Consider the following 13792-nt stretch of genomic DNA (forward strand, 5'->3'; position numbering starts at 1 on the left):
ATCTCCATAGTAATTTATTTTACTCTGTTTCAAATAAATTTTCGCACCTGCTCGATTAAATTCTTCCGTCGTATGTTGTTATCAGTAGAAGCAATTGGTTCAAAGCAGTACTAAGGAGATCATCTGACTATAAGTAAGGCTGGCTACAAAGTGATAATGTGACTAAATCAGGAACCGAGCGACCGCTACGGTCGCCGGTTCGAATCCTGCCTCGGGCATGGATGTGTGTGTTGGCCTTAGGTTAGTTAGGTTTAATTAGTTCTAAGTTCTAGGCGACTGATGACCTCAGAAGTTAAGTCGCATAGTGCTCAGAGCCATTTGAACCATTTTTGAACCTATGTGACTAAAAAATTGGTGTCCTTGCCAATATACGATGAGCATGCGTTCTGGTCCTATTGAATCCAGGCTAAAATTAAGAAAATAATGTAACTGGTCCAAAGCGAAATTGAGATTCTGGTCATAATTCCGGCAGGAATAAAGAAGATATGATTCACCTAACCATAACAGAACAAGCAGAAGTTTCTATTTAATCGTCTTGTATGGATACTATGTATCAACGTCTTGGAAGGAATATTACAAAAGCAATAAAGACAGAGACCCGCTTTTGGTGGACTCTTCTTCCTTCTTCTGGTGCGAACACGAACCTGATGTAGCACCGTATATGCTTGATTTTTCAAGTGTCTGGCCACTGAAAAAATGCTTGTCGCCCGGACTGAGATCGCACGGTTTGTCAAGTTTCTTCGTTTATAAATAAGTATAATTGTTTCTTTTATTTGAAACACAGTAGCAGTAGGTAAGTAAAAACATTAAAGTAATAATACTTAGCGACGTATTTCAGGTGCTTTATCTGAAAAGTAATTCTAGCAGTATACACGCGGGGCCAATATGTGAGTCACGTATCTCATACTTCTGGGTTATGGTGACTTTTATTGTCCAACCTAGGAACGGCTACGAAATCGTTATCTATGACCGACTCCACTGCGGCAAAATGGAACCTTTGGTATCGTAACTAAAACAATATCACTACTCATTAGTCATTCCACATGAGGTCAGGAAATTGTTCTAGAACTCAGCGTTCAGAAATTAAGACACAGTATATTTGTTATACATTCCTACTTTATGATCTATCAGCTGCTTCAAAATGCTTTCAGACTGTTTCATTTGCATCATTGCATGTTCTAGAAACCCCAAAAATATATCATTTACCCTACTCTGGTTTTATTTCGTATCGCTGGTCATCTAAGTAAACATACTACATATTTAACGGTCGCTCTGAATCTGTAAAGATTTTGCTGAATATTACGGCCAAATTGTTCGGAGTTCCCGAAAAAGCATTTTCACTGCTGGATTTTTTTTTTTTTTTTTTGCTAAACATTCATTTTATTTGGGGACGACTAAACGGTTTGGGAGAACGTTAAGCCATTACATAAAATTTCCTAGCCACCGCTATAACCAGTTATAGCCATCGAACGCTTGTAATGACTAAAGCTAACGTTATCTGATGCTGGGTTTAGTCTCATGAATGTTTCTTTCCAGGGGGAGCTATGCGGTGCACAGCGGAATTCCCGGAGGAAAATGATGTCACGGAATACGGCAGGGTAGTGTAATGGAGGTAAAATATTTTCCAAAGCTATTTAATTGACACTAGTCATAGGAAACAACCAAAGACCGTGGCATGAAAATTGCTTAGCACCCGCGAAAGTTATCTATAGGAAAACCTATTATTATTACTGTTATTATTATTATTATTATTGTTATTGTTATTATTGCAAATTTCGCATTGTCTTGTTCTAAAATACTTTGAAATTTCACTCACTCGAAGTAAATGAAGATCAAGAAATAAAAGCCATGTCCTATCGCAGTGTTACATTTTTCGTTAATAATCCTTCAGTAAGAACAGTAACTGCGCTTAATTCACCAAACGATTTTGACGAAAGACATTTAACTTTGTTGTCTGTACAGATACGCTTCCTGTTGGAGCTGCTACTACCCTTCCTCTTTGCTTCCGGAGTGGCGGTGAACCCAGGTCAGTATGACACAGCTGCTGATACTAAAGCATATCATACAACTCTTCCACTTAACGTACCATGTGAGAGTAATATGTTTATGGATATAAATTTTATAAGGATCTAGTTTTGCTGCTGCTAAAATACCAGCCAGTCAACCTATAATTTCTAATGCTGTATTGCAATAACTAAATCATTGCTTATCTCCAGAGCATTTTTACCAAACAAGCCGGCCTAATAGTGGAGGAATGACTTCACAGATTTGATCTGCAGTGTTAATGACATAGAACGAGGTACTCGTGTGCAATTAAAAATAAGTATAATGATATGTTGGGTAAAGAAAATGGAATTCGTTACCTGATTTACTTTCCGTACTTCAAGACAATACAGGAACAAATCCTTTAAAATGTCTAAAATTACACGATAAACAGAAAGGAACGAATAGTTCACTGAATCCAAACAAGAACATCTGTACGGTTAATGCGAAGACAAAAAAAAATCTCTAGAGTTCGCAAGTGGCCTGCGGATAGTCAGTAAAGAACAACATGACAAATCAAAAAGAGGCGAACTATGATTTGTTCCATGTGTTCAAGAACGATCTGAATTTTATTAAGTAGGAAACTAATACACTTGTCAACAGCTAGATGTTTACACCATGGATGGTAGAATCACAAGTACTGAGAGACCATACTACACTGTAGCGGAGGATACAACAATTGTTGTTATCGTGAAGCTGGTGTGATAGCGAAATTTCGATCTATCGGTGAGAGATCAGATCGAAACAAAGCCACAAAGCGAAAACATAAAGACGAAAGATAAGATGGTGGCCTGCGAGCTATCAGGTTTAGCTGTTCATTCAAATTGTGGCAAAAACAAATAAGTTAAATAGACCATGTATAACTTAGCTATTTCATACATTACTACATTTGGTACTCTACTGGTATTACACAGAGATTGAATAAAAAAAAATTCGTTACTTATCAATATAATCAACCACCAAGAAGAGCCCCCAGTAGGACTATTGTTGATGTGTGCTGAAAAAATTCAGTGGAATACAGTTTTTCGAACAGATTGTTCCTGTTTAATGAGTCCTACCATTTTTTTATTGTTGTGAATGGTTTCAGAACAAGTCTCAAGCATGCTGAGGTAAATGAATGGTAGATATCTTGGATTTACTAGCATAGCGCTTCGTCTTTTGCATGCTAATGTCTGAGAAGGTTTTCAGGAGGCATTACATAATATTAATCGCATAATTTTACAAAATCATTGTCATCCACCAGTATTAATGCACTAAAACGAAGCAACAAAAAAGTAAAAACGAACTTACAAGGAGTTCGAGACTTTTCCGTTGAGTTCTGTTATTGCTAACGGTTGCGTTGATGAATGATGGGAAGTGTCACGACGAATCGTTAGTCTAATTTGGCTGACCAGTCATACTGTCTTCATGGGTTCTACATGTAAAGTACTGCTTCGGGAGTTTTATTGGTATAGGGTGGTCGGATGGCGTTCGTGTTGCCATACCTTGTAGAAAAGGTGTCTGCATTGTTCGCGACACTTCATTTAATGTTTTACGAATCAAACGTACTTAATGTATACAGTATATTTTGTCTGACTATAGACTTTTCCCGCACTATATGGTGTGACTTTGTATGGAACCTGAATGCATAAGTAAAGCATAATTGAAAACATAATAGAATGAATTTTATAATCCGGATCAAAATTCGTATTCTGAAATGATAACCACAGACCTACTCATTGTCCAGTAGGTGTGAAACCAGTATTCTCCTGTCCGGTAATCTAGTTAGTCACGTGTAGTATACGAGTGTGTCGACAGGAGATGAAAGTATTTTCATTTCCATTGTAGGGAAACTTCGTGACCGTCATGTTCCAGTCCGCCTGAGGAGATCTTTGATCCCACCATCAGGCAGCTGCAGCTCGACATCCAGTTTAGATTGAGATCGCAGACTGTAGCAGAATTAGATTTATTCCATCCTTTTGCTCTTTTGCTTTTACATATTCAGTTGTAGTATTGTTGTAGCAGAAAGGTAGGCAGATAGTTCGCACGCTAGAGTGTAGGAAAATAAAATTTTTCTAACAGAATGTGAATAAACGTGTGTTCGGGTCATTATTAAAACTATCAGCAAGCCTTCGTGTTAAGTAAACTGAAATAATGAATTATTAATTATTTTCAAATTATTGCCGCATCGTAGCGTCACCAAATCCTTATCAAACATCATATGCTAGAAAGACAATATATAGCAAGTAGTTACATGAGAATGAAGGGAGATAAAAATGTTATCTACATCAGTGAAGGGAACAAATTGTTTCTGTCTTCGGCCACTGGGAATTACAAGTAGACAAACCAAGGCATGTCTTCACCATGGAACTTCTATTTATATTATACGTTGTTTTGTAACAGGCTAACTTGCTCAAGAATAAAGTAAATTAGACTGAAGACGAAATGATTTTCTTTTCAACACAATTTAATTTATGCCATCTGGTGGCCATTTTGACAACAATCTCTCTTTCTGATGTTAGTGGAAAGGGCATTTTGCTATACTGTAACATGTCAATTGAAAGTACTGAATTAAACTTCGAAATAGTCTGTAATCATGCTGATCTAGTACAATAAACATCATATAATGTGTTGTGAACTGAAATGGGCCGCCCTTAAATTGCGAGCAATTAATTTCGATGAGCCATTCAGATTATTCCCGTCAATAAATATTCATATCCTCCTGGTCATTTGTTTTTGCATACATGGCTCGTTTTTAAATAATGTAATAACAGTTCACGGAATGCATTGATTTTCATCTGACGATAACTAGGAAGAACGAAATTTGCTGCAGAGTTCATTCAGCTAGGACTACCAAGGAATTTGTACAGGAAGTAGTACTTTATAACTTACTCCAAAGAGAGGCCTTACAATTTATTGAAACGAGAGGGCATTTTAATAGAAATAGTTAACAAAATAATTTGGATGGATTTCACCTTGAAAAAGGTTTATTTTTTCTTCTTTACTACACACCGAAACTGCAAAATGTGTCAACAAGACATAAATTTAGAAAAAAAGATCCCTAATGTGTCGGTAACTCCAGCGATATACAGGGTGTTACAAAAAGGTATGGCCAAACTTTCAGGAAACATTCCTCACACACAAAGAAAGAAAATATGTTACGTGGATATGTGTCCGGAAATGCTTACTTTCGATGTTAGAGCTCATTTTATTACTTCTCATCAAATCACATTAATCATGGAATGGAAACACACAGCAACAGAACGTACCAGCGTGACTTCAAACTCTTTGTTACAGGAAATATTGAAAATGTCCTCGGTTAGCGAGGATACATGCATCCACCCTCCGTCGCGTGGAATCCATGATGCGCTGGTGCAGCCCTGTAGAATGAGATGGTTCAAATGGCTCTGAGCACTATGGGACTCAACATCTTAGGTCATAAGTCCCGTAGAACTTAGAACTACTTAAACCTAACTAACCTAAGGACATCACAAACACCCATGCCCGAGGCAGGATTCGAACCTGCGACCATAGCAGTCCCGCGGTTCCGGACTGCAGCGCCAGAACCGCTAGACCAACGCGGCCGGCGCGATGATGACTGCACTCAGTTCTGGGGCGTCCCCCACCACCGGCGCTGATGCACCACCGGGGCCCTGGAGAATGGCGTATAGTATCACAGCCGTCCACAAAACGAGCACGAAGAGTCTCTACATTTGGTACCAGGGTTGCGTGGACAAGAGCTTTCAAATGCCCCCATAAATGACAGTGAAGAGCGTTGAGGTCAGGAGAGCGTGGACGCCATGGAATTGGTCCGCCTCTACCAATCCATCGGTCGCCGAATCTGTTGTTGAGAAGCGTACGTACGAACACTTCGACTGAAATGTGCAGGAGCTCCATCGTGCATGAACCACATGTTGTGTCGTACTTGTAAAGGCACATGATCTAGCAGCACAGGTAGAGTATCCCGTATGAAATATCATGATAACGTGCTCCATTAAGCGTAGGTGGAACAACATGGGGCCCAATCAAGACATCACCAACAATGCCTACCCAAACGTTCACAGAAAATTGTGTTGCTGACGTGATTGCACAATTGCGTGTGGATTCTCGTCAGCCCACACATGTTGATTGCGAAAATTTACAATTTGATCGCGTTGGAATGAAGCCTCATCCGTAAAGAGAACATTTGCACTGAAATGAGGATTGACACATTGTTGGATGAACCATTCGCAGAAGTGTACCCGTGGAGGCCAATCAGCTGCTGGTAGTACCTGCACACGCTGTACATGGTACGGAAACAACTGGTTCTCCCGTAGCACTCTCCATATAGCGACGTGGTCAACGTTACCTTGTACAGCAGCAACTTCTCTGACGCTGACATTAGGGTTATCGTCAACTGCACGAAGAATTGCCTCGTCCATTGCAGGTGTCCTCGTCGTTCTAGGTCTTCCCCAGTCGCGACTCATAGGCTGGAATGTTGCCCGCTCCCTAAGACGCCGATCAATTGCTTCGAACGTCGTCCTGCCGGGACACCTTCGTTCTGGAAATCTGTCTCGATACAAACGTACCGTGCCACGGCTATTGCCCCGTGCTAATCCATACATCAAATGGGCATCTGCCGACTCCGCATTTGTAAACATTACACCACTGCAAAACCACGTTCGTGATGAACACTAACCTGTTGATGCTACGTACTGATGTGCTTGATGCTAGTGCTGTAGAGCAATGAGTCGCATGTCAACACAAGCACCGATGTCAACATTACGTTCCTTCAATTGGGCCAACTGGCGTGAATCGAGGAAGTGCAGTACATACTGACGAAACTAAAATGAGCTCTAACATGGAAATTAAGCGTTTCCAGACACATGTCCACATAACATCTATTCTTTATTTGTGTGTGAGGAATGTTTCCTGAAAGTTTGGCCGTACCTTTTTGTAACACCCTGTATGTCTGAGTAGCAAAAAAGAAAAAGTTGTGGTTGTCAAGGCTGAACCTGAATAAACAAAAACAAAGAAAAAAGTCCTTCGTAAGGAAACATGGACACAGTAGTGAGGTTCAACCTTAAGACGACAGTTAATTGAGCTTGCTTCGAAACTTAATGTGCGTTCATTTTCCCCTTTCTTCGCGAGTGCACAAATAATTTTGTTTACGAATTAAGTTTAGTGTTACTTTTTGTGAACACAGGAGAAAATTTTCAGATCTAGTTGTGTTGAATCGTTGTGATATCAATTTTCACTTGAGAAACAATGTAATGAAGCTGTACTGACTGGAACATAATCAGTTCGCTTCCCCAAGAGTTACGTATGTACTGAATTATGCCTGATACAAATCAGGAAATTTAGTGGGCCACTTCAGACGCTTTGATATCCTGCTAAGTATTGTTTTATAGTATATAATATGTAGTGTGCGAGGAAATTTTGTTCATTTTACGTGCATGGCGTAAGAAAACGTTAAGTTTTAAGCATTTATTTACATATTATCATTACTATACTGACTTTGTGTGAGTTACCTATTATTTCAAGTTAACAGAATAAACGTGTGTGATACAGGAAACTAGAAAACAAAAATATGATAGTAAATAACAATTTATAACATAAAACAACCATAGCTAAAACAAATGTCTAGACTAATGATGAATGTTTCGGTATTTTAAGTGAGTATGTTAAAGCACTTTGACAGCATATTGCATACAGCTTATTTTCCAAAAAATGTTGTTCCAGAAACCAGATTTATTACACATTGATATATGTAACTTGGGATTTTTTAATTTATATTGTAACGAAGTTTTCATGTTTTATAATTAATTAATGTTGGTGGGATATTTTTCAAAATTTCAGTTTATTACAAAATCCGAATAAACAGTTCTCAAGAACGTTAATTACATATCAACTTTTATATGAGAAAATTTTCATGTGTCATCGTTTCGAAGACATTCTCTCCAAACGTAATCTACCAAATAACCTTTCGGGGTGTGTTGTACACCTTAAAAGTAAAACTGCACAACGAAATAATTAGGTATATTGCATATATCGTCTACATAGCAAAGTTTCATCAAGAGCGTTTACTGACACTTGGAAATTGTCCCCTATCAGTGGCGCAATTTGGACAATGCAGGAGACATAAGCACGAAACGTTTGTGACTTTTTTTTTTTTTTCTTTTTTTTTTTTTTTTTGGGAAGATTGTTCGCTGTTAGACTCCGAACAAAAGCTACGATCATATTGATGTGTGACTCACTAAGGTAATACATACAAAAATATCTGCACCTATAACCGTTACATCCTGTATATAATGAGTTTTATACTTCTACTAATTGCAGACTATCGTTTTCAGACGCATTGGAATATTAATTGCCGAAAATCCCTATCCTTCATCAAAAAGCACTTTGGGCCATCGGGACCCTTCTTGTTCATTTCTTTCAATTTCTGTTCAGTCATTGCCTTCAGCTATCCAAAAAAAGAAAACTCTACCTCTATAATTCCGTTGTTGACTTGTCATCCATATATGCTGTTTATACATTATTAGTATTTTGTTATTATTGATTTTCAGACCCACTCCCAAACTCACTTTAACAAGTTCTTCCAGTTGCACTAGCATCAGACAACACAATTTCATCAGCAAAACGAAGGGTGGTTCATATGTGTTTCACGGACATGTAGCCCTTGTTTGTTTTCGTTGTTTAAGGAAGAGATTTCTTCCAGCTCTGATCAGAATAATTTTAGTGAAGCATTAACACAATTATTACTCAGTATAGTATTAAGGAGTAAATACCGATTTCATAGAACCTGTACAGATTCCTTCACTTATGATATTGTACTATGTCGTAAATATATAAGGGACAGGCAAATGAAGACACTACAGGTGGGAGAAAAGTAAGTAAACTGGTCATTATTTCAAAATCAGTTGCGGTAACTGTTAGTACATTTATCGCACTCTGAGACAAGAGACGCAGCGCCTTCATGGGAAGACATTTCCAGTTGCCAACGGAACCATGATGGAACCCAGGTGTGCACCTCTTTGTCTGGAGCCACATGTGTTCCCGCTCGCCCTATGCAACTGTTATTCCTCGCATTTTCCATAGGTTCGAAGGCTTCTGTATTTTTTGGCACTTCATCAAACGTAATACGTAGTTTATCGACGCAACTACCTGCAACAGTCTGCAGCGTCAGCAATACCTCCCAGTCATACCGAAAAATTGGCTTCATGTGCAGCCACATTGCAGCATTGTTGACGGCAACGCTATAGCAGCTAGCTATTGCCCTAATATACTGTCCAATCATATTATTGTGAACCCTATCAAATGCGTCAATAACTGTCTTTTTCGGGGCAGACTGCTGCGAAACGTACAGGAAGTGAGTCAACGAAGTTTTGCAAGGTACCGCTAGGGAGGTGTAGCCACATCGACTCCAGTACTGTTGCAACAGCGCCAGGATTCTCGGTTGCGGATGAATGGCGCGAGCAGCTTGATCGAACTGGTTACCCAAATTCTCGATTGGGTACTAATCCATCGAGTTTGGTTGCCAGAGGTTAACGGTAAATACCAGCCGCTGTGGCGGAGCGGTTCTATGCGTTTCAGTCCGGAACCGCGCTGCTGCTACGGTGGCAGGTTCGAATCCTGCCTCGGACATGGATGTGTGTGATGTCCTCAGGTTAGTTAACTTCAGATGTTAAGTCCCATAGTGCTTAGAGCCATTTGAACCATTTTTTTTTGAGAACGGTAAACTCATTCTCGTGCTATTAGAATTACGCACATACACAGCGAGCTGTGTGAAACGTTTCAGTATCCTGCTGGTGAATCACGTCTTGCCGAGGACAGAAAAGAAACTGTACGTAGCGGTGGAAATGGTCCCCAAGGGTTGATGCACACTTTCTCTGATCCGTTGTGCCTACCAGAGTGACGAGATCACACACGGAATGCCACTAAAACATTCGCCCGGCCATAATTCATCCTCCTTAAACCTGGAACGTTCCGACAATTGTTGCAGAATTTTTGTTTTCCTTATGTTCCACCCCATTCACGCCAATGGCCATCCGTCCGTTAGAGCATAAAACGTGATTCACCTGAGAAGGTCACCTGTGGACGTCCAGTTTCGGTATTGGCGTGCACATTCTAGCCTTCGCGGCCGATGAAAGCACGTCGGTTCTACGGCTCTACCGATCGGTCAGTTGCTAAACAGTTGCATGTAGGAGACGAGGCACTGGCAGAATTGAGATTGAGAGGGCGGTTGATCAGTCGTGCTTGGGTAGCTTAGATGGTAGAGCACTTGCCCGCGAAAGGCAAAGATCCCGAGTTCGAGTCTCGGTCCGGCACAGAGTTTTAATCTGTCAGGAAGTTTCAGTTGCATGTCTATTCGCCCGTACAGGACTCGACAGCCGTCGCTCACCTCTGTTATTTACACCCAGTGGTGCACCTTAGTTGCCTCGGCGCAGCTTTTAGACAACGCCATTTTGCCATGCATGGTGTACATAACCCATGGCGATATGCAATCACTTTAAGAACTTAGCCGTTTCGAAAATGCTTTCACCCTTCGCCTGAAAGCCAACTATCATTCCGTTTTACACGTCGGTTAAATAACGCCGTTTCCGCATTACGACAAAAACGACCGCACTGGTTTTCGGTGTTTCCCAGACATTTCTTATATCATCTCCACATTTCGTGCTCCAATCAGTCGTCTGTGAGGGGTTATTGCAAGTTGACGTTGAACATAGGCTTTGGTCGCATTAAAGTGTCTGAACCGCTATATCACCCGTCCAAACTCGTAGTTATGGATCTAGCTGCTGTATGAAGTTGCTTTCCTCTAGTAGCTTCCGTATGTTTGTTCTATCAATGCGACCATCAATTTGTATTTATTCCACTATGCCAGATAGTTATATTAGTCCTTCTACAAAGTTACTTGCTCTCTCATAGCCAACACTTATTGTTTGCTGATGACGGTTGCTAGCTACAACGGACGAGAAGTACCCATTTTCGAGCTTCGCGAGGTCGAGAAAACCATTTGCGACGTGCTACGGTTTCTCTCTATGCGCGAGATCGGGTTGCACTGGGTGATCACAATTATTTTAGTTCAAAGTCAGTTATTTAGTAATACTAGATGACTCGAGCCCCCACGCGCTACTGCACGAATAAACAAAAAAAAGACAACTATCATCCAAGCATCTACAAAGCATGCATCCCCTTGGGGTTCCGTAAAATGTGGTTGGACGTACTAACTAAATTGGCTACGTTAGGTCTGAGGGGTGCCAACCACATCCGCTGCACTATCCCCAGAAATTTTAAATTAATGCCAAGTTTATAAAAACAAATGTTAGCGGGCAGGTATAATTTTTAGTGAACACAACACAGTTTCAACTAACTGGATTTATTTTAAATTGTTCAGGACAGATTTGACTGAAATACTGTTAAGTGTTCTTGATTTGACCTCAGATATTTACCTAATTAGTTCAACAGTGCCATTCAAATATTAATCACAATCATTCAGCAATTATTCACTTAATGTTTCTTTTAAAATATCTGAAACCCCAAGACGAACAAAGTTCCGAGCGTAGAGTACTTATCGATAAAAAATAATAAACCAAACACAATGCGAAATCCAACTGCAAGCTGAAATCAGTATGTCCCACAGTGGTTGTTCCGAGTTAAAGTTCGACACGACTTCGCGGTACGAAAATATTATAAGTTCAAATCATGCACGAAATTTTCGCAAGTTTCACAAACGCACCACAGTGAGTTCTTCAAAGTCCAGCGGTACTCAACTGCTTAAAAGCACAAGTTCCAAGCGTTCGCGATACGAAAATATTCTGAGTCCAATTCGTGCACGGACTTTTGCCAGTCACACGTGTTACTCCTTTCAACTCAACTGAATGCCCTCTGCCGCATAAAGTGACCTAAAAGCCCTCGGATTAAACACTCTGAAGTCAAACGGGGTTGATTTGCACATAAAATTTACTTTTACACTTAATGCAGATACAATAAAATGCATGTAACACTTCTGTTCAGACGGAAATTTTCCGCTGAATTCATATTCATCATCAGAATTTCTGTACTGGATGTTATTCTCATATTATTATGGTTTATGTGTTCTTCATATATAACTCATTATTTAAAATACTTTCAATGCATAAATAACCGATATTATTATTGTATTACCTATTTCCATATGTCTAATTTTCCGTACTGCCGCTATCTTTATGGTTCCTATTTTTTATTTATCAAAATTCTCCATTTTTAATCACGAAAACTGCATTCTGGCTCTTCATTTGAATTTTTAAAACATGAAAAGAAGTTACATAGATACCTTAACACTACTCATTCAGACCTTTCATTTGACACCTCGTTCATAAAATATTGTCAAAACGTCTCCAAAATGTCCAATTTACAATCTTACTTAGTTACTAAAATATTCAATTTGTTATAATTAAGAAACTACCAGGGTGACTGGAGGCGCGTTTGTAAGAGCACAAGCGGCTAACTTTCTGCTTTAAAATGAGCCTACAAGCTCCTTTGTGCCACGTTGGGATCAGTTTTCTATTTATTTCTACATCATACATTCTATGCTAAAAGCGCCCCGCAGGAAGCCCGCCATGAGCCTGCGTGCCGGCCGTTGAGTTTCCCGTCACGTGGCTGGACGCCAAAGTGACCGTACTCATTTCAAAGTACCGCCATCTGTCCCTCAGTGCCGAAACTAGGACGATTCTGCTGCTGTCAAGACGGCTGACACACACTCATCTTAGATGTAAACACACCAGATTCTCGACTGCCACTTTTCCGCGATTTTTACTTCAGAAACTGCGGTCTTCACATCCGCCCCCGCCCCCCCCCCCCCCCCCAAAGCCTGTCACGGTGCATGTTAATTCCAGCTGCCCTTTTGGGTAAGCCTCTGGGGTAAGGATTCTTATAATGCGTCATAACCCATCGATTTGTGACGTAGCGTGGATTTGTACCTTATGTATTGACAAGAAGCTGCACCTGCTCAGGGTACTGTAGCACTTTACGTCTGCGTGAATAAGGCGAAGTTATGGGCATCGTTCGCTGTGTTCTGCACGTTAAAAGTGGGTTTATTTATCTCGTTTGTGTCAAGATATACTTCAATTCACAACCTGTCTAGTTGAGATGTTACAGACGGTTCTAGCTGACGGTCAACCGGTGTCGGAGACTGCACTCTTCTGTTTTCCGATTTTAACTCAGCTGTACAGACAGTGCTTCAGTGGCACGCATTCAGGGAAGTAGCGTCTGCTCTGTCACACCTGTCTGAAGTAAACATTCTCAGACAGGCTACAGTCTCCCAGTGGACAACGCCCCGTACAGCATTGCCTTATTACGCACAATGAAGACAGGCTTCAACAACATAGAATGAAGCACAATTAATTTTGGACATCATAATAAGGCAAACCAATAATATGTGAATACATAGCAAACCATAAAAATGGTTGGCAGTGAAAAAAATGAACCCTTAAGCACATCACTACCGTGTTGGTTAACACCCCATTAATATGGAGAGGGAAGCAGTAGTCTACTTACAGTTTATTGCTCACACAGCGCACGCTGACATCCATGCATTCGATAAGCGCAACACGCAGTTCCACGCTCTAACCCAAAAACTCAATCTGTAGAGACTGTACTCGAAACGGATTATCCGGCGAGTTGTCAGCGTTAATCAGAGACCAAGACCTCAGGCTTCAGCTCGGTATGGCTTACACGCCCTACACCACGACCTGTTTGGCATGCGGCACTCTCGTGTGTATGTTCCGGTCAGTGGCGGCTACAAGTCTGC

At 40.5% G+C, this 13792-nt stretch overlaps 1 protein-coding gene across 1 annotated transcript in view; it reads left to right on the top strand.

Moving 5' to 3' along the window:
* LOC126455969 (cubilin-like) overlaps window positions 1–13792 on the top strand; it is a 272708-nt gene that overhangs the window by 183104 nt on the left and 75812 nt on the right. Inside the window, exons 2-3 of the mRNA XM_050091725.1 lie at window positions 1537–1612; window positions 1963–2026. Coding sequence (XP_049947682.1) covers window positions 1607–1612; window positions 1963–2026 — 70 coding nt within the window. The 5' untranslated portion in view covers window positions 1537–1606. The remainder of the gene's footprint in view (window positions 1–1536; window positions 1613–1962; window positions 2027–13792) is intronic.

Source organism: Schistocerca serialis, chromosome 2 (genome assembly GCF_023864345.2).
Source record: "Schistocerca serialis cubense isolate TAMUIC-IGC-003099 chromosome 2, iqSchSeri2.2, whole genome shotgun sequence".
NCBI classification, from domain to species: domain Eukaryota; kingdom Metazoa; phylum Arthropoda; class Insecta; order Orthoptera; family Acrididae; genus Schistocerca; species Schistocerca serialis.